The sequence below is a fragment of the Neodiprion pinetum genome, chromosome 1, assembly GCF_021155775.2.
Source record: "Neodiprion pinetum isolate iyNeoPine1 chromosome 1, iyNeoPine1.2, whole genome shotgun sequence".
NCBI lineage: Eukaryota > Metazoa > Arthropoda > Insecta > Hymenoptera > Diprionidae > Neodiprion > Neodiprion pinetum.
The window spans coordinates 21,400,229-21,424,936 of record NC_060232.1 but is presented as its reverse complement, the minus strand read 5'-3'; the positions used below and the strand labels follow the sequence as shown (position 1 = coordinate 21,424,936).

Below are 24,708 nucleotides of genomic sequence, written 5' to 3'. Positions count from 1 at the left end.
CCGCTCGTGCATTATACGAAAAATCTAGGAACATTGAGCGCTCCAGGAAAAAAAAACATTTGTGAAACGCGTGTAGATTATCATTGCATTTAATAAATAAATATAAACAATACCATGCGCCGAAAATAAAATCTTTAACTAAAAAATTGGCAGCAATGAATCCGACACAGTGTCCAACCATGCTCCGCAGCTGTGTCCGACTGTGTCGTTCTGTGTCGTTGTTGGAAAGCACCATGTTCGACACAGTGTCGCTCTGTGTCGCTCTGTGACGTTGCTGGAAAGCTCCCATGGTGTGCCCATATATGTAATACTCCCCAGAACTCCTACGGCATAAGACTCCACTCCTTTCATCGAGATCAAAGCCTTTAAGTAATTTTGTAGCAACTGTTCAAAGAAATTCCTATATTGTTAGGGAATTATTTTTCTTACGAACGCTACCCTGCTAAAATCACGATTAGAGACAAACTTCAATAGAAATGTTTTTTGAAGACAGATTTTGACTACGGTGTGCTCTTTTATGTTATTATAACAGAATAAGTATATTAATGGACTTACGTATATTATGAACTCATGCATTTATTAATATGTAATCGATAACTTTATTCTTAATAATGATTACTTAAGTATTGCATAAGTTCAAATTGAACGTACATTAGGCCGATTTTTTTTTTTTTATTGTAAGCTCTAAATTGTACATGAATCACAATTGACTTACGACAGCATGAGTACATTATTATCACTACGCTTCAACTGGGTTGTACATTATTCACCTATATCCATAAATAGCCACACCAATCAATTTTCGACGTGTTTGAGTGCAGGAGTTGCACATGACACGTCAAAAACGTCCAGGTAATTTCATGACCATGTAATTTACTTACTAGTTTCATAAATATATCCTTCCACAGACTCTCTTTGAAGAGATCTTTCCATACGGCTTCTACTTATACCACAGATTTAACAAAGAATGTAAAAGTTGTTAAAAAAATCTTTGATATTAAATAACTCTAAACAGGTACATAAATACAAATTTTCAGAAATTCTTAAGCAAAACTGTTAATATTCCAAAATCGAATATACAACAAAAGGGTAAAAAATTATACAATAATATGTATCTACTCAGATCAGCGATTACAAATATAGATACAACAGAAAAATACATCTATCAAAATATTTGGTAATGACCAATTTTATCATTGTTTTTTGTAATAACTTTTTGACATTATTATTGTTAAAACTTATTGTTCTTCCAATTGTCAATAAGGTAAAAGAGCTTTTTTCAGATTTTTATCCGGCAATAATACATAAATCTCATTACTATGGAGTTTTGAATATGATTGTACTTCCTATACATTCTTAAATGGGGTTCAGTTTTTTTTTTATATACTTTGGAAATAGACTGAACTGAGCTTAAACTCGGATTAGCCTTGCGACAATCGAGTATTATTCATTTATTAATAAATAACAGTAATGTCATCGTGCACATTGCGTAACACCTAATTTCCGTAATTCATTTTTTGTACCTCGTATTGATATTAGAATTATTCAAAAGTTCAAAAGACCCATTTTCCTCTTTAGCGGCAATTCGTAGATTGCCCCATTTTAACAGTAAAACAATTGCAATCCGTTACAATACATTAATGTGTAGAGTTTTCTCGTTATCGGTGACCCAAAAAGTCTCTGCTACTAATATCTTCCAAAATACGAATATTTTTAGATTTTTTTGACAATATTGGATTCACCATTTTATATTATGCAACTTTGACCTTAGATTCGGGATCAGCGACCTCAAAAACACTAGGGTACCAATTTTCAATGGAATCCGTTTGGCCATTCACAAGATAGTATTTTTATTTTATCTTATGGAAATTTGTTATTTACATAAATTAAAAAGTACGAAACCAATCGACACCACAATATAATCATTTCTTAGTTTGGAAAAGCAGCGTCCATTGAGATCAAAATCATTGCAATCCGGTACCTCGTTCTAAACCAATCGTCGGACAAAAAAATTGATCACATAGATACATACATGCATACGTACACATGGAGACAATGAACCTGAGACGGCTAATTTTTTACACTAGACAGTTATGTTGCCATCACAGAGAAACCTACAGCGCCATAGTGCGCCGAGAGCGAAACAAACTCAATTTCAATAAACATAATATAACTTATGGCCGTCGAATCTAACCTTAGGATACGTGTCAATCACTGAACTAAGAAGGCTAGACAGGAGAACGAACTCGGGTGGTGGGGTAGTCCCATATACGACCGCCACCTGGCGTCGCTGCTAACCGTAGTGCACTGCGCAGTCAAGTAATTCGAGTCCCCCCGTGGTCACCCGTCTCCCCCTTCGCTTCGTTCTTGCTTGCTCGTACGGTTTAAGGTTATGTGTATGCACGATGCGCGTGACGCGAGCGACGCGGGCTAGAAACAGAATTAATGTAAAAATGCGCAGTATCGGATTTCGCATGTACCCTACGGTTAGCAGCGACGCCAGGCGGCGGTCATATATGAGCCCACCTCAAACTCGCATTACTATAGGAGTTCGGTGTCCTGTTTTCTAACCTTCTTGCACTGAACCACGGAGTATTAGGAAGGAGACAACACTCTGCGATAAAACTTGTCCCCAGTTTTGAGGTAACGTAAGAGGAATTGTCTAAATGCGATTTGAGCGCCTCTAATGGAAAAAAGTGAAATTTTCGCTATAAAATGTAAAAAAAAGGGCGGCAATCGTAATCTATAAGCTACGTTTTATAAACATGCTCCGTCAATTCGTAAAATACGCATCTGAAGTGACTAAAAAACATTAAAAACCGAGTGATTACTTTTCTAATCTCAACCGACATTAAATCCGAGGAAAAGATTTGCAAACGGCGAATCGTAAGATCATATGGGGAAGGGGGTGAGAGCGCTATACGGGCTTACACCGCAAGAGGCGCTTAAATCGCATCTTGACAATTCTTCGTACGTTGCCCCAAAAACTGGGCCAGCTTTTGAGCCAAGTGTTGCTTGAGTGTTGTCTCCTTCCTACTACTCCGTGCACTGAACTTAAAGTTCAGTGGTCTCAACATGGAGACTAGAGGTAAGGAGGCCGAACGCATCTAGCGGAATCGTCGAAAAGTGGATCGTGAAAGTGATGAAAGATCTTGTAGTTCGAGATGTATCCGCAAGCGATACCAGCGCCTGGTTACGAATAGGAGTCTTCAGTCAACGGAATAGGATCACTGATAGGATACATACGTGAGGATCGACGATTCAAAACCACCGCGCTGACGGAGCCCGCAGTGGTAGCGCTGAAAAGCGGGTACAATCCGCGGATCGTTCATCACTTTCACAGTCCATTTTGCCAGCATTGCGTTCGGCCTCCTTACCTATAGTCAGTGTTCCCAACCGTCACATAATTATAGTAGATGTCACATAAATATGAACTTCGTACTATGTAACATAGAACTTTCATTATGTGACGGAAATCTACTATAATTTGGAAATTTGTATAAAAAGAAGTTTTTTTTTGTAATACAAAAACTGGCGGGACAAAATTCTTTAATACTTTTCGAAAAAAAAAAGATTTTTAATACTTTTCAAAAGAAACGTTTTCAAATCTTTTCGCGCTAGGCAAAAAATTGTCAGCGCCATTCACCATAATGTGGTTTTTAATTTTAACCACATTATTGCGGAGGGCGCTGACATGCACGGTTCGGGCTCAGGCGCGTTGGTGTTGATTTGAGCGCCCCGTTTCCCGCTTCCCGCCAGTTCCTGCCGTCATTCCTAGTGTGTACAAAAATAATTCAAATAAGTACCTTCTGGTCATTCGTACAATTAAATGTAAGTACGCACGCGTATTGTAATGGATAGGGATAATATACTTATAAAAATAATATTCCGTGATTTTATTGCATTATTAACATTTTCAAAAAAGTACTATAATTTTTTGTTCGGTACTATAATGCTACGGCCCTGGTCACATAGCCCCCCACGGACGGGTTGGGAACACTGCCTATAGTTTCCATCGGTGTCAATCTAACAAGCCATCATCCCCGCAGTATTTCAAGGTTAGATTCGACGGTCATGGGCATGGAGACTAGAGTACAGGAGTCCAATTTCTGTATTGAAGATGTGTCCGCGAAATTATGAGAAATAAGGGTTCCGCTACAGCGGTGCTGTCGTCACTCTGGACCGATAGCTATATGTATATTAAATATAATAGTCTCCATGATGCCGCACATATTTACGTTTATTATAATTATTATAATTTTGGTCATTATATCACTGTATTACTATATTTATAGGATCAGAACGTCCGGAGCGACGCTGGTGATTAAACCGTGCACTATTAGATCTCGGAGTTTCGCGGACGCCTTTTCTGCCTCTCCGCCTTAGAGATTGGACTCCTGTACTCTAGTCTCCATAGTCATGGGGTTTATGAGATTGAGTTTGTCTCGCGCTCGGCCGACTATGGCGCTGTAGGTTTCTATGTGATGCCAACATAACTGTCTAGTGTAAAAAATTAGCTGTCTCAGATTCATTGTCCACAAATGTACACACATTGACGCAATCAATATTACAATTAATGTATGAATACAATAACAATTAACCCTTTAAGGTGAATAAAGTTTATACCAGTTTTGAGGTGAAACGTAAAAGAACATATCCCTAGCTCTTTATGAGTATTGCACGATACCAAGGAATAGACTCAAAACCGTACAAGTTGCAACGCCCAGTAACAGGCAACCGAAAAGTATAAGAGCAACGCTTATATAGATACTTGTCAAACCGATCTTATAGGTATATCAAAATAGGAATTAATTACACGCATAGGAAGCTATGCGCACAGCTCGGATGCTTACATTACCACACCAATATGGTGTTATACCAAATATCTATAAAAAGCTCACAATGTAGTAATAGCTAAGAACACAGATCATGGGCGAACATGTGACGACGGTATCGTACTCTGGTTTCAATTCTTAAAATATGGGGAAAATTGCCCCATAGTTTGACAGAATATTAAAGAGAGGGATCGTTTTGCGCAGATACCGATCCCCGTAAAAACGGGATACAAATTCGAAGTCCACCTATCTGAAATGTGAAAAAAGGAAAAATTGCATGAATTTTTCCAATTTTCTACTGCGATTTCGTAGAAGCCGTGCCATTCTATTATTTCTGCGTCAAATGACTATGTGTTGAAGTATTTTTGTGCAAAATTGCGTAGAGACTGGGGCTGTTTAGCCCATTTTCGCGTTTAAGATATGTAGACTTCGATATTTCGCGATATACACGTGAATATCAAAACCGACCAGTACTCCGTTAATTCCAATAAAATATTTCCAAAAATATAATCGGCGCAATTAATGAAAAACATTTGCTTGTACAGATTTCGTAAGTCTATGGTTGTGTCGGTGAACGTATTCTCGTGCTATGGACATACCGAGTCCCATGAGCCGGAACTGTCAAGAGCGAAACGAGCGTAGCCAATCAGAATAGTTCTTCTCAAATTTTCTCATAGAGACACTCTGATTATAACCAGATTAACAAGTGATAATTTTGTTGACGTGAATTTCGAACTACAGAATAGTAGAACGATAGGCACTGATGACAGGTATCTGTGACAAAGTGTATACACAAATTCCAGATCCGTAAATTCGGATCGAATTCCGGACCATGAGAAGCCTACCTAAATCTCTCTTGAAATCTGGTGTATAACCTCCGTGAAATCTTATGAAATCACGAAAATCTTTTAATCTGATTACACCAAATTTCAAGAATGATTAACCCCTAAAGTTCCAATTTTTTATGAAACTGGGAATAAGAGTTTGATATCTTCCCTAATTTTACTTCCTGCATTTCCTATTGTCTTCCACGTCTGATGGAAACGTACTCATTATTGGTATTTCAGAGATGAAGAATTTATACAATCTTTCCTGTAAAACTAATGACTCTTTATTTCCTTCTTTCGGAAGCACATAATAGCGCTATTTTTTCTTTCCTCGTATGTATAGGTAGATAATGTACTGAGATTGAAGCTTGACAACTTCTTTCATTTGTGGTAAAAATATGAGATTTACAACAAATTAAATAATAGTTGCAACTACATAATTGTGCAGTCTACGTATCAATTTTACCAACTAGTTCAAACCACTGTCGAAGGGCATCGCTGAGGACAGCTGGCAATGCATTTATGTCACGCAGTATCATGTAGAATGGGAATGGAAAATTGTCCATGTATGAACGAATAGTAACTAACTTGCCACCTTGGAAAACAGGCATTCGAATATCCAGAATTGAATCCTGGAACAAAAAAAAAATACAGTCGTTAAAATCAAAATATAAATGTAGAGAAGTCAAAAGCACTGGGTAATTTTAGTTTCGTGAGACAATTTAATTAAGTTTTTTTCCAACTTACTTTGTTTATGGGATTATCAACGATAATAAAAACCAAAAATATATCGGCCATCCTTGCTCTTCTAACAGCAAAGTTCACTTTGTCTACACCCTCGGAAAAGATACCCCGCCCATCAGACAGCACAACTAACAATTTGGCGTTGTCCGTTGAACTAGCTTGACTTGAGAACATATCCACAGTGAAATCCACCAGTTGTCCTACCATTGTCTTCTTTTGCTCAAATCTCATTTGCTGTATCAATCTATTTGTATATGAAAAAAATAATATATTATCGTCGGATCTGTCTAAACATTGGTATAAAAATTACGAAATATTTCAATGATACCATAAAAAGTGTCTTTCATCGCTTTATTTTGATGTTAAATAATTGTAAAATTTGAAAAAAAAAGTCATGCGATTTTTTTAGAAAAACCATTTACGAGAGCTTATAGTGTTTCCACTTATCTCACTTACTTAGAGCCAGTGTGTTCATTAAAGGCTTCTCCTAGTGGGTGAAGAACGTGTGTAGTTTCGCCAAAATTCATGACGCATAGTTGCCCAACTTCCAAATATGTCATAGCTTTGCTAATCAGCGCAAGAGACTCAAACGCTAACTCCTTTGAGTGGTTATCAGCCATACTGCTCGAATCATCTACGGCTAAAACTATTTGATAGTCACGTTTTGATAATTTAGTACGTCTCATCCAAATTTTGTCCTTCCTGAACTGACTAGCAATGTACGGAATGACTTTTCTCATGTTTATTCTCCGCCCTGTTCTGTAGTCTCCTTTTAATCGCGATGCCTGAGTAGGCTCTAAAACCAATCGTAATTTCTCACTCAAATCTCTCGCGGGTCCGTCTGTCAAAGTGCTAAGACAATTCCATGCAGTTGTCGCTTCTTCCGTTGGTGGCATTTGGGACCATTGACCTAGCATCGCTTCAACTTCGAGCCGTTTCTGCTCAAGTACTTTAGATGGAAGAATACTATCTTCAGAGTCTCTGATGTTAGTATGGAACATTGTTTCATAGCCTCTACCAACCCTTGCTGTTTCTGCTGTCTCACCATCTACTTCAATATTCATATCTCTTTGGCCATCTTCAGCACGTTTTTTTTCTTTAGCTCTTGAGACCATTTCTTTATCTTTATTTGCATCGGAAAGCTTTTCTGGATTTTGTACATCGTTTTCATTGTGATGTTCGTGCTCTTCATCTGCATGCATCTCTACGTCCATTGTATCATTCTTCTCATCGGGAATCTCTTGGTTTTCTATATTTGAAGCTTGTTCTCTTACCTGTTCTTCAGTTGCCGCATCTAGAGTGTGTTTGTCATATTTATCTGCACTCTTAATATGTTGATACATTTCAGCCTCATCACTTTCTTCAATTGGAGGATTTTGTGTCATATTGTCAGGAACATCTTCTTTTTTGTGTATAGTTTTCAACTTCTTACACTCTGGTTCCATTTTATCAACTAAACTACGATTTTCATCACTCGTTCCGGGATTCTTTCGTTTTTCTGCCTTGATATTTTCCAAATTCTTGTCAGCGACAGGTGTGCTATGTTGCATAGAAGAGCCCGATTGCCCCTGCTCTTGTTCTTTGGAATGAGCTTGGCCAATGCCTTTGTCATTATTCTCCATTTGACTATTCTCTTCCATAGGATTTGCATTTTCCTCCACTTCACACATATCTGCAACTTTGTCTCGCGATCCTCCTTTATGTGCATCGACTTGTTCTGCCGCATCAGTTTCCTTGCTTCCTGCATCCATGCTTGGCTCTGCTATATTATCTTCCTTTGTATCTTCATCATTTTCTTTATCTTCGTTTTTCTTTTCATCTGTTTCTTCCTCTTCATCCACCAGTGGTCTTCCAGCTTGTTGATCACTATCTGGTAAGTCAGTTTCTGTTTTTTCATTTTCATCTGGCTCTTGAGCATCCAGTGCCAGATCGCTCTCCTCAGGATTATCTCCCTCCTCGTCGCTGGAGTCGTGATCTTCACTTTTATTATCTGTTTCAGGATTTTCATTCAATTCTGCCTCTGTTGTTTCTGGTGGCGGCATAACATCCTTCATTGCATCTATATCAAAAGGGTTTTCTTCCATATCTTGTTTATCCTCTTTAACATCTTCATCATCTAGATTCATATCCTCTGGTAGATCAAAAGGTTCTGGTTCAGGATCTGGCTGGTGCTTACCATGGTAAGGATTGACCTGGTCATCATTTTCATTTAGGTCATTGATTTCGTTGATTTCATTCTTTTCTTCTTCACTTGTTTCTTTTTGCGGCTCCTGATTGTCTGTGTCCTGGTCATTTTCGGCTTGATCTTCCTTAGCACCAATTTCCTTCTCACTGCTTTCCTCTCCACCGCCTTGATCTTTATTTTCATCCTTGTCATCTTTATTTTCTCCATCTTGTTCATTCTCATCATCTCCCCATATTTTCTCATCAAGACAATCAGCATCTTTTTCCGTCTCGCCCATCTGTTTATCTAGATCTTTGTCATCTTTTTCATTATCTTCGATCTCGTCACTGTCTTTTTTTTCAAAATCTTGTAGCTTACTGTCAAAGTCTTCAGACATATCGATTCCAGCATCTTCTTCCTTGCAATCTTTGTCTTCCTTTTCTTCTCTCTCTTCATTTTCTGGCCTTGCATCATCTAGCTGGTCTTCCGTCTCAATTCTGTCAGACACATCTTTATCACCCTCCCCATCGCCCAGGCCCATTCCCCCCTTCTCCACACTCTCTTGGGATTCATCCGTCATTCCTTCATCCATATCAAGATCCTTTGGTACACAAAATCCATTCGTTGCTAAATCCAGAAATACGTTAAGCTGCAAATACGACATCTTGCAAATTGTTCTGAAAGCAGCGAGCTGCTCATTCAGGTAAAATTCCACAAACAAAAGATATTGTTCCAACAGCGGCCGCCATCTCAGCAGTAGTCTAAAAATGAAATAAATTTAGTGAGCACAATTTTTCTTGATAAGAAAATTAAAAAGCGAAGTTAAAAAAGGTTGAAAGTGCCATTTAAAAAAATTTTCTTTTAGAAACTATGCATGTACCAAGGTTGATGTTTTCTGAAGAAATTTTTTTCCCTCCAAAAAGTGGCACTTACAGCTTTCCTTATTTTTTTCCTCAATAGTATGTATTCTATATTTCTTACAATTAGTTCAACTGATGAGAATTGGTAAAATGATAATAATGTATTACCTGTTACAAGTTATAGCTGTGTGCACAGTACTTCCGGATATCAATGTTAAGAGTTGGTTCATGCTCCGAAAAACAGTCTCTAGAGATAGCTCATGGATGTCAGTGTTTAAAGATCCTATTAATTTGTTAGTTAATTGCTTCTCTTCCAAGTTACTTTCTTGGTATTCGTCTTTGGTGCATGTGCCTTTTGCCATTGGGAATTCTTTGTTGAACGCCAAATTCTTTTTATATAGTTTTTGTATCGCAATTAAAACAATGTTTATTAAAAGATCTAAATCTTGTTGACATTTCTTGACAGTGATATGATCCTCGACATCATGACATTCCAGTTTGAATTTAGTTACTTTCTTTAACTCTTTTAACTGATTGATGTTATTTATCATTTTCTGTTCCAACCATGAAATATTTTCCAATATTGGATGGCAATCTTTTTTGTGTTCTACGGAAAAGAGCTGCTTTAAATTTTTGATGGCAATTCCAATTTCCTCAATAGTTTCGCAACTTTCATTCAAAAATGAAAACTGTGCTGATGTTGCAATGTAAGTTAGTTTACATTGGTCTTTATCTAACTTGTATTGAATTTTCGCACACGGAAAAACAAAATCAAATTTTTTTTTTATAACAGTCGCTCTCTGGGAACATTTTTCTATTATGGAATTTGCATCTTCCCAGATAATGTCTCCTTTCTTAGCATTGATCATTGGAACATTGATTGAATCTATCGTGATGACTTGTTTTACTGGTTCCGAGCCAAACTCTGGTTCACTTGGGCAAGTTTTCAAGTATAATTTAATCTGTTCTAAGCAAGTCATCATTGATATTAACAGTTGTTTGAGACTGTCCGCAGCTTTAACAAGTTCACACTGCTCAGGAATATCCAAATCATTCTTTTGAATATTTGACAAGTTTTCAAGCTGCAATCTGAGTGAGAGAAAGTAATTAAATGACTCGGTGAACTTCCGCTTTTGCTCGTGGGCTAACAGCATGACATGAGTAGAGAATCCTCTGCATCGTTCTACATTCTGCGGGCCTAGATCTATTTTATTAGTTGTCAATGCTCTATCAACGGCGTCTATCATTACAAAGGATTTATAATAGTACTTATCACAGCATTCCCACAATTGAAGCATCTCTGTGTCCGCCTTTGTTTTACGTAACGATAAAAATGCTGCCCGTATATTCAATGGCGGAACCGATAGGTCCATGACTTTGTCTAAATTGTTATTCCATGTTAAAGTGCCGATCCGATAGGATACTCCTACAAGAGTTAGGGCTTTGAAATATGTAGCCAAGGCCATTCTCTTCTGCTGAAGTATACTCTTAGCTTGAGATTTCTGTTTTGGCTTGGGTTGCGTTCGGTCGATATCCATATTTTTCAAATGCAAACTGTGGTCCATAACCTCTTGTATGAATTGTTCAATACCTGTACGCAATGCTGGGTATGAAGTCATTAGAATAGTTTCACGGCAAAGTTTCTTTGCTCTGCTCAAAAGAGTCTCTGTTTTGGAAAGTAGTGTGCCTTGCAAAAGTAGTTTGTCATCCTCCTCAAAAGCCATTGTACTTGTAACAGATTTGTCTTGTTGATTAATAAAATATTCGATATTCACAGGCTTCTCCCACATCTCTGATCTATTTCCTGCCTTGCAGTCTACTGGCATTGCCACTAAGCACAGTGATACATTATGTTTTAATTTGGATTCGTATTCCCGAATAAATTTGTGCAACGTTCTGTGGGTTTTCTCGATAGTTTCTTTTACTGCCCAGTAACTGATGTCATTCCATCTAGCAATTTTAACAAAATCTTTCAATTTTTTTTCTATAGGAGCTTTCAGGCTAACAATTCTGTTGTTAACAGTCTCCATGAACTGTTCGTAATATTTATAAAAATTCCACAAAATTGAGAGAAGTTCATCCCTTCTCTCGTTTGATGCCATATGACATATGTGACAATGAAACGTGAAAAGTAAGTTGAGACGAGATGAATATTCGCCCAAGGTAGATGTGTTCATAAATAAGTGCAACGATTCTATCAATTTCCCTTTCGTAACCTGTTCTGGATCCCCGGTTGCATCCTGGGTTTCAGTCAAGTATCCTTCAATTAAAGCGTAGATAAAGAACCACCATTTAGATGCCTGCATTTTGGATCTTTCGAATGTGACGTTCAGGCAGTCCATCCAGCAAGATAACTCTAATCGTCTCCAAGAAATAATCTGCTGTGTTAGTACCATCGAGTACTCAGTCAGGCTAACTGCACTGTGAGCATTTTGTTCCCATTCTTGCATTTTCACCAGCAAAAGCTCCAGTCCTGTCAAAAATCTAGACAGCGAAGATGTTATAGGAAAACTGTATATCCGTTGTATAATAGTGTCGATTGCTTTTAGCGACGGATGTTCTGGCCACTCGATTAATAAACTTCTAACTCGATCTACGATATGTTCCAGAATAGGTAAGCATTCTTTAGCTTCCTTCACGTTACTATCTTTATAAAAATCATAGGATTTAGAGTTTTTAGTCCCGCCATGAGTATTGCCAAACAAATCGCTATCGTCCCCTTGACTGATAGCTGCTGTTGCCGTAACAAGAAAATTCAAGCTAGTATATAACTTTGTAGTCAAAGCATTCGTTAAGCCAGATCGGGTGTTGTCTAGTAACAAACCAAATGTTTTGTACCTCTGCATAAGGGGACCAATGTACTCAACTCGGTACGAATTTGAATTATTTTCTAGCCAATAACAAGAGGTAAATGACTGAACCACAGTAGCATGTAATTCATAAATATGTTGAATATCTTCTTGCGTAATGAGCCCATTATAAGTTTCATCTTCTTCTCGTTCTGTTTGGCAGAAATTTTTCTCCAATGATGGATTTTCATCAGTTTCAATGTTTCCAAAATCTACTTCATGGTATCTAGGGAATAACTTGTGCAACTCTATCGTAATCTCTTCATCTTCAGTCAGGGATACGCCCTTTGTGAGGCATTTATTTTTGAACAAGCCATCTTCCCGTATTTGTTTTTCCTCTTTTTCCTTTTCCTGCTGCTGCCAGGTAAGTACAACTTGTTGAAGCAAGGAGTTGAACCTTGACCACAGGGAATTTGATAAATTTCCATTCAACACGATATAATTACGCAACTCACACAAGCTACATTTAATCATCCTAAAGATTTCTCGTTTACAGGAAAGTTTGTTCTCGGTACGGATATTTTTGCAGATAATTTCTTTCGTTATTTCACTTGGTAATAAATCTACCAAGACAAGAAGATCCTCTTGATCATTACCAATAGTTGGAAATTGTACCAAATTACTCATAAACGACTCTATTTTATATTCCTTACAACTAACCTTAAAGATGCTACTAATTTTCTTAATATTTTCAACCAAAATATTTATTCCATGCTTCATCTGAGCCACTGCAGAAAGTAGAGGTAGCACTAGGTCAGGATATCCAGGCAGAAATCTATGCTCCATATCATCGGAAAATCTGTTAACAGAATCCTGCCACATTTCTACTTCTCTTATGACATTTTGAACAAGCTTCACGTTAATCGTAGTTCGATTTTCATGAAATTGTTCTACGAGACTAGTTAATTTGTTCAAGTGCTTTTGAAGTATGGTGTAAGAACCCAGACTGTTTCTAAAGTCAGCGATTTCTCTCGTTAAATTAACAAATTCGGATGACGGTGGTCTAATCGCGTTGTAGGTTTTTAGATTGGCTTCTTCAATCAACAGGTTTCTCATATAACTTGCTATTTCTCGGATGTGGGGGTGCATATTTTGACTTCCTACGCAATCTCCTATGAGTCTTGCTTGCAACTCAGCGATATACAGTGTCTTCTGACAGTCAATTATGTCTTCTTTAATGTATTTAAGTTTAAGTCCAACTTTGTGTACTGGATCAATGTAACCCAAGTTGCTGAATACACAAACTTGAACATACCCTAACAGTGCCCACATCACTCCTACTTCTTCAATATCATTTTCTGATATTTCCTTGGTCTTCAACCTCATTGCGAAACGACGTAAATCATCTAGTGAATGGTGATATTCGTATACTGGATCACGCATCGATTCAAAATTCACATTTCGCATATCAACACAGGGTACCCCAAGTTCAGCTTCTGCTTTTGCTACAGCTGTCAAGTACGTATCTAAATATGACTCTAGTGTGCCAAAATCGTTCCATTTGTACTGATATTCTATCGCATTAAATGTTACCGCATTCTTCCATAAGATTTCATTTACTATTTTTAATTGGTTATTTCTTGCTCTATATGATCCAAGCATTGCTATTGAAAGAATAGATTCGTTTTTGCTGTTCTCCGACTTCTCCAATATTAACTCTGATATCAAGCTAACTAATGATGCCCCGTACATTGGATACTCCACCTGTAGGAACAAAGTAGAAACGAAAAATGAATTAGCAGAATTTATCATATTGGATCAACTTCTCAAGGAAAAATTCGTTTCTTTTGCGCTAATCATCTTTGATCAGGTCAGTGCATTGTGTATGAAGGGTAGAAGGAAGGCGATGTCGAGTATAACGTTTTCGCTGAGTGGAGTAAGGGCTACGATCATACGAGTGAAATTGCTTCTTGCTCATAATGCATGCGATTTTTTTTTTGACCTAGTCCTTTTGAACATCCTCCTTTTGCGTATATATAGCCAGCGCAAGAATTGACGTATGAAAAAATGTGGCGCCTTACTGGGTGAAAGTTACATGTCGGCCATTCGCAAAGTATGTATGAAACAGCTATTTCCCGTCCACTTGAAATTCGCAAAAAGGTACATTTAGAAGAAGAAACGGAAAAAAAAAGTTATTTAACTTTGTGACACTCGTATGTGCCTGCAATGCTTTAATCTTATCAATTTGGGTGCCACTATGAACTGATCACTATCACTGCAAATTTTGTAAATCATGAGTAGGTATGGGTGTGGAGTAGGGTACCTCAAAAAAACTTTATTTATTCTTTTTATCAGCCACTTCATGAAACCACAGTTAAGAACGTAATATTGAATCTCCTGAAAGGAAAACGCTGTGCTATTTTTTTAAAGGTTCTGCATTGACATTTTGTATTTCCCATTTGAATAACACATAAGAAATCCATTTCTGACGGTTGGATGGAGATTATCATTCCTCTTTACAATCGACAGAATTTTAAATGGTAGCGGTTGACAACTCATTCGGTCTTCTTCAAATTGATGTGTCGTAGAACATTTGAAGTCATACGATCTTCGAGATATCCCAGGTACCGATTTTTCAAAAAGTAAAAAACTACGTTTTAGATAATATTAAATATCTCGAAGAACGCCGGACTTCGATGTTCTACGAAACCTCGATTTGAAGGAAACCAAATGAGTTGTCAACACTACCAAATAAAGTTCCTTTGATTGTATAGAGAAATGATAATTTCGATCCACCCATCAGAACTGGATTTCTTACATGTTAATCGAATGACGAATACAAAATGCTGATGCATACCTCTAAAAGAAGTCACACAGCGTTTTCTTTTCAGGAAATTCAATGCTATGTAATCAACTATCATTTAATGAAGTTATTGGGAATAAAAAAAAAATTTTTTATGAGGCATCCTAATGTGGAGTCATGATCGGACTTCTATTGAGGTTTTGTGTTTTGATGTTTATTGTTTTAGGTTGATTGGTCTGGCGATTTTTCATTGGTTATTGTAATCTAAATAGCGATGTGTCATGACAACAAACATTAAACCGGTAAACAAGACTTCCTGGTAGTCAGTCTGTTTTCTAAAAGCGTGATTTTGCTTAATTTGTAAACGTGTGAGGTGATTCAACCTGATTAAGAGACTGTGCAAGTTATACAGTTATTAAAACAAACTGTGACTATTAGGTAAAAAAGTAGGCTGGTCGATAGCGAAAATTTCATGATCAATACCTCAATTTCTTCATCCAAATTCCTGTGTTCAACATCTTCATCTTGAATCCTCTGCCAGTGTAACATTTTTCCAGGATTTTTGACTGCGCAAGAATTTTCAGTGTGTTTGGAAAGTCGAAGAAATACTTCTGGTAATAATTTTGATGCTTCTGAGGGATGGTCAAGTTTTGATATCACAGCGTTTAAAATAGCGAGTACGTTTACTGGAATGGTAGGAATTTTTACAAACATGGTTAAGAGATTTATCGAGATCATTGTGTCAATAGAATCATTCGACAATTTGCAGCAAACTCTTCTTTGAACATTGTGTGCAATTATTGAAAATATATATTCATAGATGGGCCACAGCTGTACTTCTGCTGATCTAAGTATCATCTCTTTATCACAGATTGTTCGCACTTTACTTAGCACATCTGCGGTTTCAGTAGGCGTTCTTAAAGCAATGTGTTCATCTTCGCAAGATCTTTCTATCTCTGTGAGACTCGATGGAATTTTTTCGTTTAAATCTGATGTACAATATATCTCCTGCCACCAACTAACCAATTTGAATCTTGTTTCCAAAAATTCAGAGTTTTGTAGTATGGTTAATTGCAAATCTTGCTTTAATCTAGGTGCGCCTTTGTCTTTCGTGACACAGTGAACATCAGACACTTGCCTTAATCTTGGATACATATTAACTACTATCTGCGACGCATATGGTGTCGGAAGACTCAAGAATTTCTGTACTTGTTTTGATATTACTCTTAAGGGATCGTTCACTGTTGATAATGATTTATTCATGTCGTCAATCATAGCAAAGAGTACTTTGATGGCAATTCGGCATTCTTGATCTAGTGCAAATTCATTGCAGGTTTTAAAAAGCTTGACAAAAAATTTGATCAACCATTTATAGTGAACTCGCAGTAGCAGTAATACTTCTTCTAGCTGGTTATTATTGTGCTTAGATTTTTGCAGTTTGTTTATCAATGTGAGATTCCCCAAATTGTAGAATCGCGTTCGCCACTTCAAGTTCTTCTTTATATAGATACAATTGACAGTGTCCACAATCACTGAATCATCTCGGAGTGCAAGATTGATACATTTATCCAATTGAGTAAGAAATGTAACGAAATTCAATACCAGTGGATGTTTGGTAAAGCTTGCTGTCAATTTTCCTGAAACGAAAAAAAAAAATAAAATTAAAAAATCATTGAGTGGTTCTGAAATAGATTATTACAATAACAATGTAAAAATTGAGTACAATTATCCAAATGTTAATTTTTGAGAAAACTTTGTGAGTGGCAATAGATTGTATTCCCATAGAAATGACTGCCCCTCAATTGGTTTTAGATTATAGATTATAAATATAATTGGAGCTAGGCCAATGTGCTGAATAGTTTCTCACCATGATATACGTAGTTAGAATATTGCTGAATTGAAATCAATGTTTGATCTTTCGACAGCGTTTGCTCTTTCAGCAAATTAGCCTCCATCAAACTTAGGGCGCACATGTATAATATTATCATCAACCTGTTACTGTCATTTAGGTTTTTCTGACGTAATTCATTCCCCACGATTCCTGGTGAGTATTCTGGATGCCAAGGTAAGTTAGTAGTTGTGTAACTGAATTCGAATTTTGAAATCTCGTTGGCTAGTTCAGAGTTTTTGCGACTCAAGTCTAGCAAATCGTTATCAGATGACAGTATTTTTGAAAGCCATAAATATCTCAGTCTCCAATCCTCTAGCGAAGACATTTGGTAGAAGTGTAACAATAGATACTGCATAATTTCATTTATATCAATGTCCAAAGTAAATTCTCGGCTTGTTATTTCGAGAATATCATTCAAAAAACTGGTCGTTAATTTAGGATGACCATTACTTTGAGCAGATGGTGTAAATGACTGATGTTTCTTGATAATAGCTGACAGTATCGCTCCCTGCTGTCTGATAAGGGCTAGTTGGCAGTTTTTTTGTAATTCATTTGTCTTCCAGGTAACAGAGCCCCAATCGATGAATTCTTGGTCATCATTCGTGGAAAGTAGTTGGCTCGTATTTTCTTTAATGATTGAAATCAAACGATCTCTTGTTGGTAGGTGATTTACAAACCTTGACCTGAGATAAACATCAATACACGCAGACTCGACAGCTTGTGGGATTGAAGATCCCCTAGATATTTGTTGATGTATCAGAAAGGCTGCATGCAACAAGTGAGCAACACTTGGCTTTTGACCAGACTGAGCATTCTGTAAGACCTCGTCATGAATTCTGAGTAGCGCCATTTGTTGGCTGCTCCTGGTAAGCTTGGAATTATGTAGCAATGATCTAAGATCAATAACATCAGTCTCCAGGCCTTCTTGTTCTCCAAGGATATAAATTTCGACTCCTCGGTTACGCATAGCTCTGGAATAATGTTTAAATCAGATGAGTAATCCAGTAAGATAATGAATCAAATTAATGTCCCTCAATAACTTGATTCACACATAGAATTAACAACAACGCTAGTTGGTATTTTTTAACAATTTTTATTTTTTTTTTCCTTTGTAAGTGTCGAAAAAATTCACCTTGATATTTCACCATAGCGTGGATCCATTGCCAAAAATAGCCTGAAATTATTGTGTGGCTTGACGACAATGACATTGCCTTCTTCATCCACACCTCGCTCTCCTATGGTCAGTACTCCATTAGGTTCCAGGAGTCCATTAAGCCTGTCCAATACTGCAGGACTGCATAAGTTGATCTGATCAATCAGCAGCCAAGATCCTTCTTGTAAAGACTGAAGATTGAACATGTCAAGATTTGAAAACTTGGATAAGCCTCTATATTCATACTATCAAACTGGAAATAAACTCACTTTCACCAACATACTATCCACCCATTCAAATTTACCACCAGCGTTCAGACACTTATCCTGCTCCACAAGGGTCGATAGACGTTGCAGCTTTGTTTCAATTACTTCAAGTTGCGATGCATAGCTGTGGTTGAATGCCTTCATAGCAACTATCAAGTCCGACAGCTTGAGCACCTTTTTCAAAAAAAATGCAGTCTCCGTAGCCATTGTTAAATCTTCATTCTGATCTATAATTTGGAGATGTGAGTAAAAAAGTTATCAAATATGTAGTGTAGAAGTGTTAATAGCAGAATATCAACTTATTACTAATACTGTACAACTACTGGCACGTGCCTACTTACTAGCACGTCGATCATTTTTATGAAATGGTTACATTGAAGACATCGAGGGGTTATCCGCTTAGAAAAAAGTGATACCATGATTAAAATATCTACGAATTTTTACAAGTTTAGAATGATTACGAAAGATCACTTAAAAAATAAATTTTACTTGGATTAAGCAATTTCTCATGATTTTTAAGATTTCATATGATTTCTGAAGACTACTATTTATGAAAGTAATCACAAGTAATCTTAATATTTTGTTCACCATACTCAGATTTCAGCAAAAGGAAAATTTTGAAAAGAATTAATTTACTTATGCATAAACGTTTGAGCGAGCCAGGTGTCGACAAAAAAAAAAAAAAACGAAACAAAATACCAAGTCTATTTGGCGTTGAAAGTTGCATCATGAAAGTAAAGTATAAATTTTGTTCGAAATTTTTATCACTGCAAGATAAAATTAATAATAATTTCTTATTTTTTAAAGATGTGATACAATAATACATTTTACCTATTGATTAAATCATTTAGAGTAATATGAGTCTATTAAAAGATTTTACAATATACAATTAATTAAATTATTCAAATTCAATGATTATTATTGAAAAAATTTCACTTCAATAACACTGAATTCAGTGTGATTTCAGAGATCATAAAATCATTTCGAATGATATTGACACCATGATTACTCGAGCGGATGACCCTTTGGAAGACATTCTCAATTACAATCCATGAAACTGTAGGACACAAGAATAAGGTTTAACATATTCGTTACATCGGTAAAGTAAAACTTTTCAGATTTGCAGGACGGTTTCTTTGAGATACTATGATGAACATGTTAGATTGTCTAAATCCAATACCCACATAATTGAGATTCGGAAGCTTCGACCATGATAAAGTTATCAATATTAGTGCGATATCAAAAATTTTAAATACGGAGGTTCTTCACTTCAATGCAGTCAAAGAGCATAAATTATAATTATTCCCAGTTAATGAACATTATTCCCGTTTTCGTCAACTGATATTCATTGAAAGGTAAGAATTACAATTAAATATGCATAATAGGAGATTCCGAGTTCGGTTGAATGCACAAAAGTGAGTATAATGTACAGGACTTTACATTCTTTTACGAGTAATTACTTTCCGCTGTCACCCTAAGAATAGTGTATACCGCTGGTTTCGTACTTTTAGAATTTCGGAATTTTGAGATGAGGAGATAACCGCTTCAGAAATAGGTAAGTACTATAAAAAGAGGCTGTACATTCACTTGACGTTACGTGAAATAACTCGAAGTCACGTGTAGTCACTTGAAGGAAATTAATAAAACACCACTAAATTGACCGCATCTCTCTTCCGATTGAATATCGGTGAATCAGATAGTAATAATTATAGTCTGCGATTTATATAACAGCGAATAAGTAAAACGACAATAGCAAACAAAAAGTTACGGTACAGTTGAAAAGAAGCTACAAACCATTTTGCAGATTTCGTACGTCTTCGAGTAAGCCATGGTGCCTTGCTACGAGGTCGACATTCTCTTCACTGATCGTATTTCGCAGACTACTTAGTAATAGCATTTGAATTTGGTCTGTCATCTCTTCCAAATGCCGATTATAGTCCGTCTGTTGAGTAAAAAATGAAGTATTAAACGCAAGACTAAAAAATCAACACAAAAAAAAAATTGAATTAGGAACGAAGTGAAAAATTAGAAGTTAGTTGTACTTGACTTTTAGAAAATTAATAATAAACCACAGTGCACGTCGATCATTATGCGTAAGATAAACAGACACGCCGGCGACAAATATAAGTTTTCTGCCGTCGCATCGGACATCTGAGAAAGTCTATTCGGCAAGTTTCTCATTCTGTTGGCCGGTGAATAATTTTCTCCATCAAACGCTTTATTATTCAGGTTTGTTTTTCTTTATTTCGAAAGAGTGCTTACTGGAAATGATTGGATATAACTATTGGGGGTGAGAAAAAATTCTCGGCGTTGCACATAGATGACGATACCTGACGTTGGTTCTGTTCAAGACTATGCTTTTCTATCTCAAACATTTCTGTATTGTACACTCGATTGGGAGTTATCTTGATCCAGCTGTGCTTACTAAACACCGGATTTCAGCTCCTAGGATCTTCCAGAACGTGGTTCATTAGAAAAATCGAAATTACCGGTTGGAAATTTTGAGAACCACTCTCGACACGTAGTTTCACTCACGGCAGATTCTCCACAACCAGAACAAATTAGTCTTTCTGTTTCCGCGGCTGTTTTACCGAGATTAAATTGCAACAACGTGCAATGGCGAATGTGCACTTTATCGATTTCCATTTTTTGCACAAATTTTCACGGTAAGAACGAGCTATTTTCTCTATAAGTTACGGTCAGTTTTGTAGCACGTATACTATACAGAAAAGCTTGAGATAGAAAAGCAGTCTTGAACAGAAACAACGTTACGTATCGTCACATACGTGCAACGCCGAGAACTTTTGCACACCCCTAATACATACGTACAAAATGTGAAATTCGCCCTCGAATGTCAACGCTTTGTTCGATATGTCGTAGTTACTGTGGTACTCGATATGCTCTTTTGTGTAGCATAGTCGATCCAAGTGAATCCTTCCTGTACCACAGATTCGAAGAATACCATTTTATTTTCTAAAATCAAAAAACATTCACCCCTACATTTACCTAGGTCTTTCGTAGATACATGCGTATGCTTGCATACACCGGTTGAAGTAATAGGCAGTAAATTAATAGCTCTGTTATAGAGGTAGTCTACGTATAGTTGTACAAGGACGATCTATAGGTAGTGCTGGTCAAGGTATGATGGATGCATGAAGCAATAATCATAAAATTTGATTTATTCCTTAAGATATTTTTCTAAAAGGGCCCGCCAAGTACAGCCAACTTCGAATTTTTCTTTTCGTCCCTAATTCTTTATTTGTCGCCTTCATTTCGTATTGGATATTACAAAGAAGTTACGATACTTAGACAGTAAAAATGTAGATTTTCATATTTTTTGTAGGGAAGTGTAGTGGTGCTGGTACTGTTCGGATGTATATTGTTATTCGGTGGTTTCTAAGTAGCAAATTGAATTTTTGTTGGTAGTTTCCACTTTAATGTACTTGGCGCAAGGTTTTTGCACCGGTGGTGCTTTGGGGGGATTTCACTACTTTTTGAATCGTACGTTGATAACTTTGACATGCAGAAAATTTTTTTAGAACAAATTATGGTTGTTGAATGCTTTATCGACCTTATCTTGGTACTATGTGTAGAGTTCTCGGTGCCGAGGTCGAAATGAAAGAAAGTCAAGAATTGACGTTTCGGACTTGAGGGGTTACTCCTCAGAAAACTACAATATCTTTTATTATTACGAAAGAGATCATTTAAGATAACAATACCCTACACAATCCTACCCTACCCTAAAGAGAGAACCCTATACAAAATCATGGTTATTCTAAGCTGATTTCATCGCAGCATGCGGTTTGCTGGGAGCCGCTATAGATTGTCTAACCAAGTTTAACCGATTATATGATCATAAACTTGGACCTCACAAGACTACTAGTTATGCATCTAGTTTCATCAAGAGCGCCACACTTCGTTAATCCAATTTGAAGTAGTCTTATAATTATGACTAGTTTGTATGTTGTAGTTACTTAGTTGTGAATATGGAACACACGAACGTCATTTTCATTCATTATATTATACGAAATGAATTAGTATCTCAAAAATTTCCTTAGCACTGTGACTACACAGTTAAATTGTTTACATTATCTCAAAAGAGTTCTGTTTTTTAAATGTATAATTTTGTGATGAAACAGATATTGCTGACTTCGCTTGTTCGAAGGTTTATATGTCTTGTGCCCCAGGAGCTGAATTACAATTGGCACGATATATTTTGCTAGTTCGACTTTTTCCACCTGACGATACACTGAGCGCTCAGTGCTACCTATACGGCTTCACGTACTTTATTTTTCTATCGGTCGAGCTCATTTGCAGAATTTCAAGTTACCCAAGTTTCCTTAATTATTCACATATTGATCATGGAATTGCGACATTACCACCGAATTGCGTTTTCGATTAAAGTTCATCTATCGGAAGCGCAGGTAAATTTCGTATCTGAATCAGGTACTATGGAATAAAAAATGTAGATAGCAAAAGTCACATAGCATAAGTCTTAATCATAGAAAGCTACATGACATCAATTGTAAGAGTAATCTACCGTCTTGCGTACTTTTACTTGGACGTGAGTAATATTTAATCAAATAGAAATCAACACGCGTAAAGATTTACTGTTGCTAAGAGTTACTATAATCTTGCAGACAAAAACTTTAGTTTTTGAAAATGTAAAGATTTCAAACTCTACACAAGCAATGTTATAAAACTACTTTTGATGCACCATAAAGTTTTGCGAAGAAATCAGTGAACGGATTGTATAATCACGGTTGAAGGGGCCACTCAGAATTCACCAACGATTCCCGAATGATTTCTAATTTGAAAAGAGCCTGAATTCCACTGATCTCCAAGTGATTCCTCAACGTTCAAAGTTGTTCGACATCTCGCTGATGTGCGTGAATTTCAGTACTAAAGTACAGCCTGAATTTCGGTGGTTTTTAACTAATTCGGCAAGTGAATGGCCCTTTGATGATGGTGTTGTTCCTACAACTAGTCATTCGTTTTGAAAAAAACTAACTATTCATGCGCACGTCACATCGATTTTACTTCACTCGAAGCTCTTAGTATTTAAAATCTAGATAAAATGTTTTCATGTTGCGAATATCATGGGTTTAGATGAAAATTTCCTTCATACGCTATACTGATTTGAGACCCTAGAAACGGTCATATATTTCGGTATTGATTTATTGTATCCACGTCTCCGTACGGCATTGAGCCAGTTTTGTAATGTCAAAACAGAGCACTATACATTTTATGCGTGTTTTTAATAACAATAAGCCTTATGACGCGAAGAATATACCAAGCCATAAATATTGTTAAAGTTACCGTTCACTAATCTTATATCATGCATCGTATATCACCAAAATTTCCAACTCATATGATGATAAATGAATGAAGAGACATTGAACAGACAGACGGGTGACCTGACAGCTGATCGAAACATTAAATAAGACTATATGTACTGAAATGTGGCATTTTTTTACACGTTACAAACAGCTCCCCGAAGCCTAGGTGAAACCCAAAATAAGAGAAATCGTGATTACAACTGTCGATATAGTCGAAAAGAGCGCCAGGACGAGGGTCACGCATCCGAGACTCCGAGAGGGGACATTTTACACGTTAGCGAATAAGTGATATTTCAGGCTTTTTGTTCAGCGTTATTTCAGAGTTCACGCCGACGCCAAGCGCGGATTAAAAACGAATTCAGTGAAATTCATCTGGTGCTAAGACGCAGGAGTTTGAAAGGAAGGACGAAACGCATGAGGCCATCATCGCGAGATGCGAACGAGCCGTAGCCTTCTCTCGCAACACCAGAGCCTCACACATTGCGAAGTCGTCATCACGCCACGGACCAACTATGAAGCACCAACGAGCTCCACAGGTAATCAGCGTTCCGCGCCAACGGAAATCGACGTGGCAATAAGCTTGAGTTAAGAATTTCGTAATCTTACAGCCAATAAGAATCGGGCAATGTTGAAAATGATAAGAGTGGATGTTTCGAATTTCCACCTCCGCGTGGTGGAACTTAACGCGATAGTCCTGACGAGTACGGATGTAAGAGGTTTTGATTTTGTCGAAATAATTTGCAGTGTAGAGTTGGAGAAAGACGTTCGAAGCAACTATGGGCACTTAAATTACTTTTTCCTTTTTTAATTGAGATGTGGACGAAGGAGTTGGTAAATTGCTTATCTAGCTACATAGCGCTAAACACTGTTCAATTTAAAAAAAAATTGTTACCATAATTTTACAACACAAGATGAGATGAAAAAAAATGACGTCATTATACGGTAAAATTAAGGTATTTTTATGGTTATTGTAATGATAAACCTTAATACAGGTATTTTAATATCTCTACTCTCACATCGGCTGCATCGCCAGTCAT

General features: G+C 36.9%; 1 protein-coding gene across 1 annotated transcript in view; it reads right to left on the bottom strand.

Annotated features, from left to right (window-relative positions):
• Positions 1-3,881: 3,881 nt before the first annotated feature.
• LOC124225017 (midasin) overlaps positions 3,882-24,708 on the bottom strand; it is a 123,642-nt gene continuing 102,815 nt past the window's right edge. The window contains exons 17-25 of the mRNA XM_046637380.2: positions 20,127-20,274; positions 18,336-18,559; positions 18,046-18,257; positions 16,890-17,884; positions 15,506-16,659; positions 9,599-13,983; positions 6,863-9,331; positions 6,410-6,650; positions 3,882-6,294 (exon numbers count right to left, since the gene is read on the bottom strand). Of these exons, the coding sequence (XP_046493336.1) occupies positions 6,112-6,294; positions 6,410-6,650; positions 6,863-9,331; positions 9,599-13,983; positions 15,506-16,659; positions 16,890-17,884; positions 18,046-18,257; positions 18,336-18,559; positions 20,127-20,274 (10,011 nt within the window). The 3' untranslated portion in view covers positions 3,882-6,111. The remainder of the gene's footprint in view (positions 6,295-6,409; positions 6,651-6,862; positions 9,332-9,598; positions 13,984-15,505; positions 16,660-16,889; positions 17,885-18,045; positions 18,258-18,335; positions 18,560-20,126; positions 20,275-24,708) is intronic.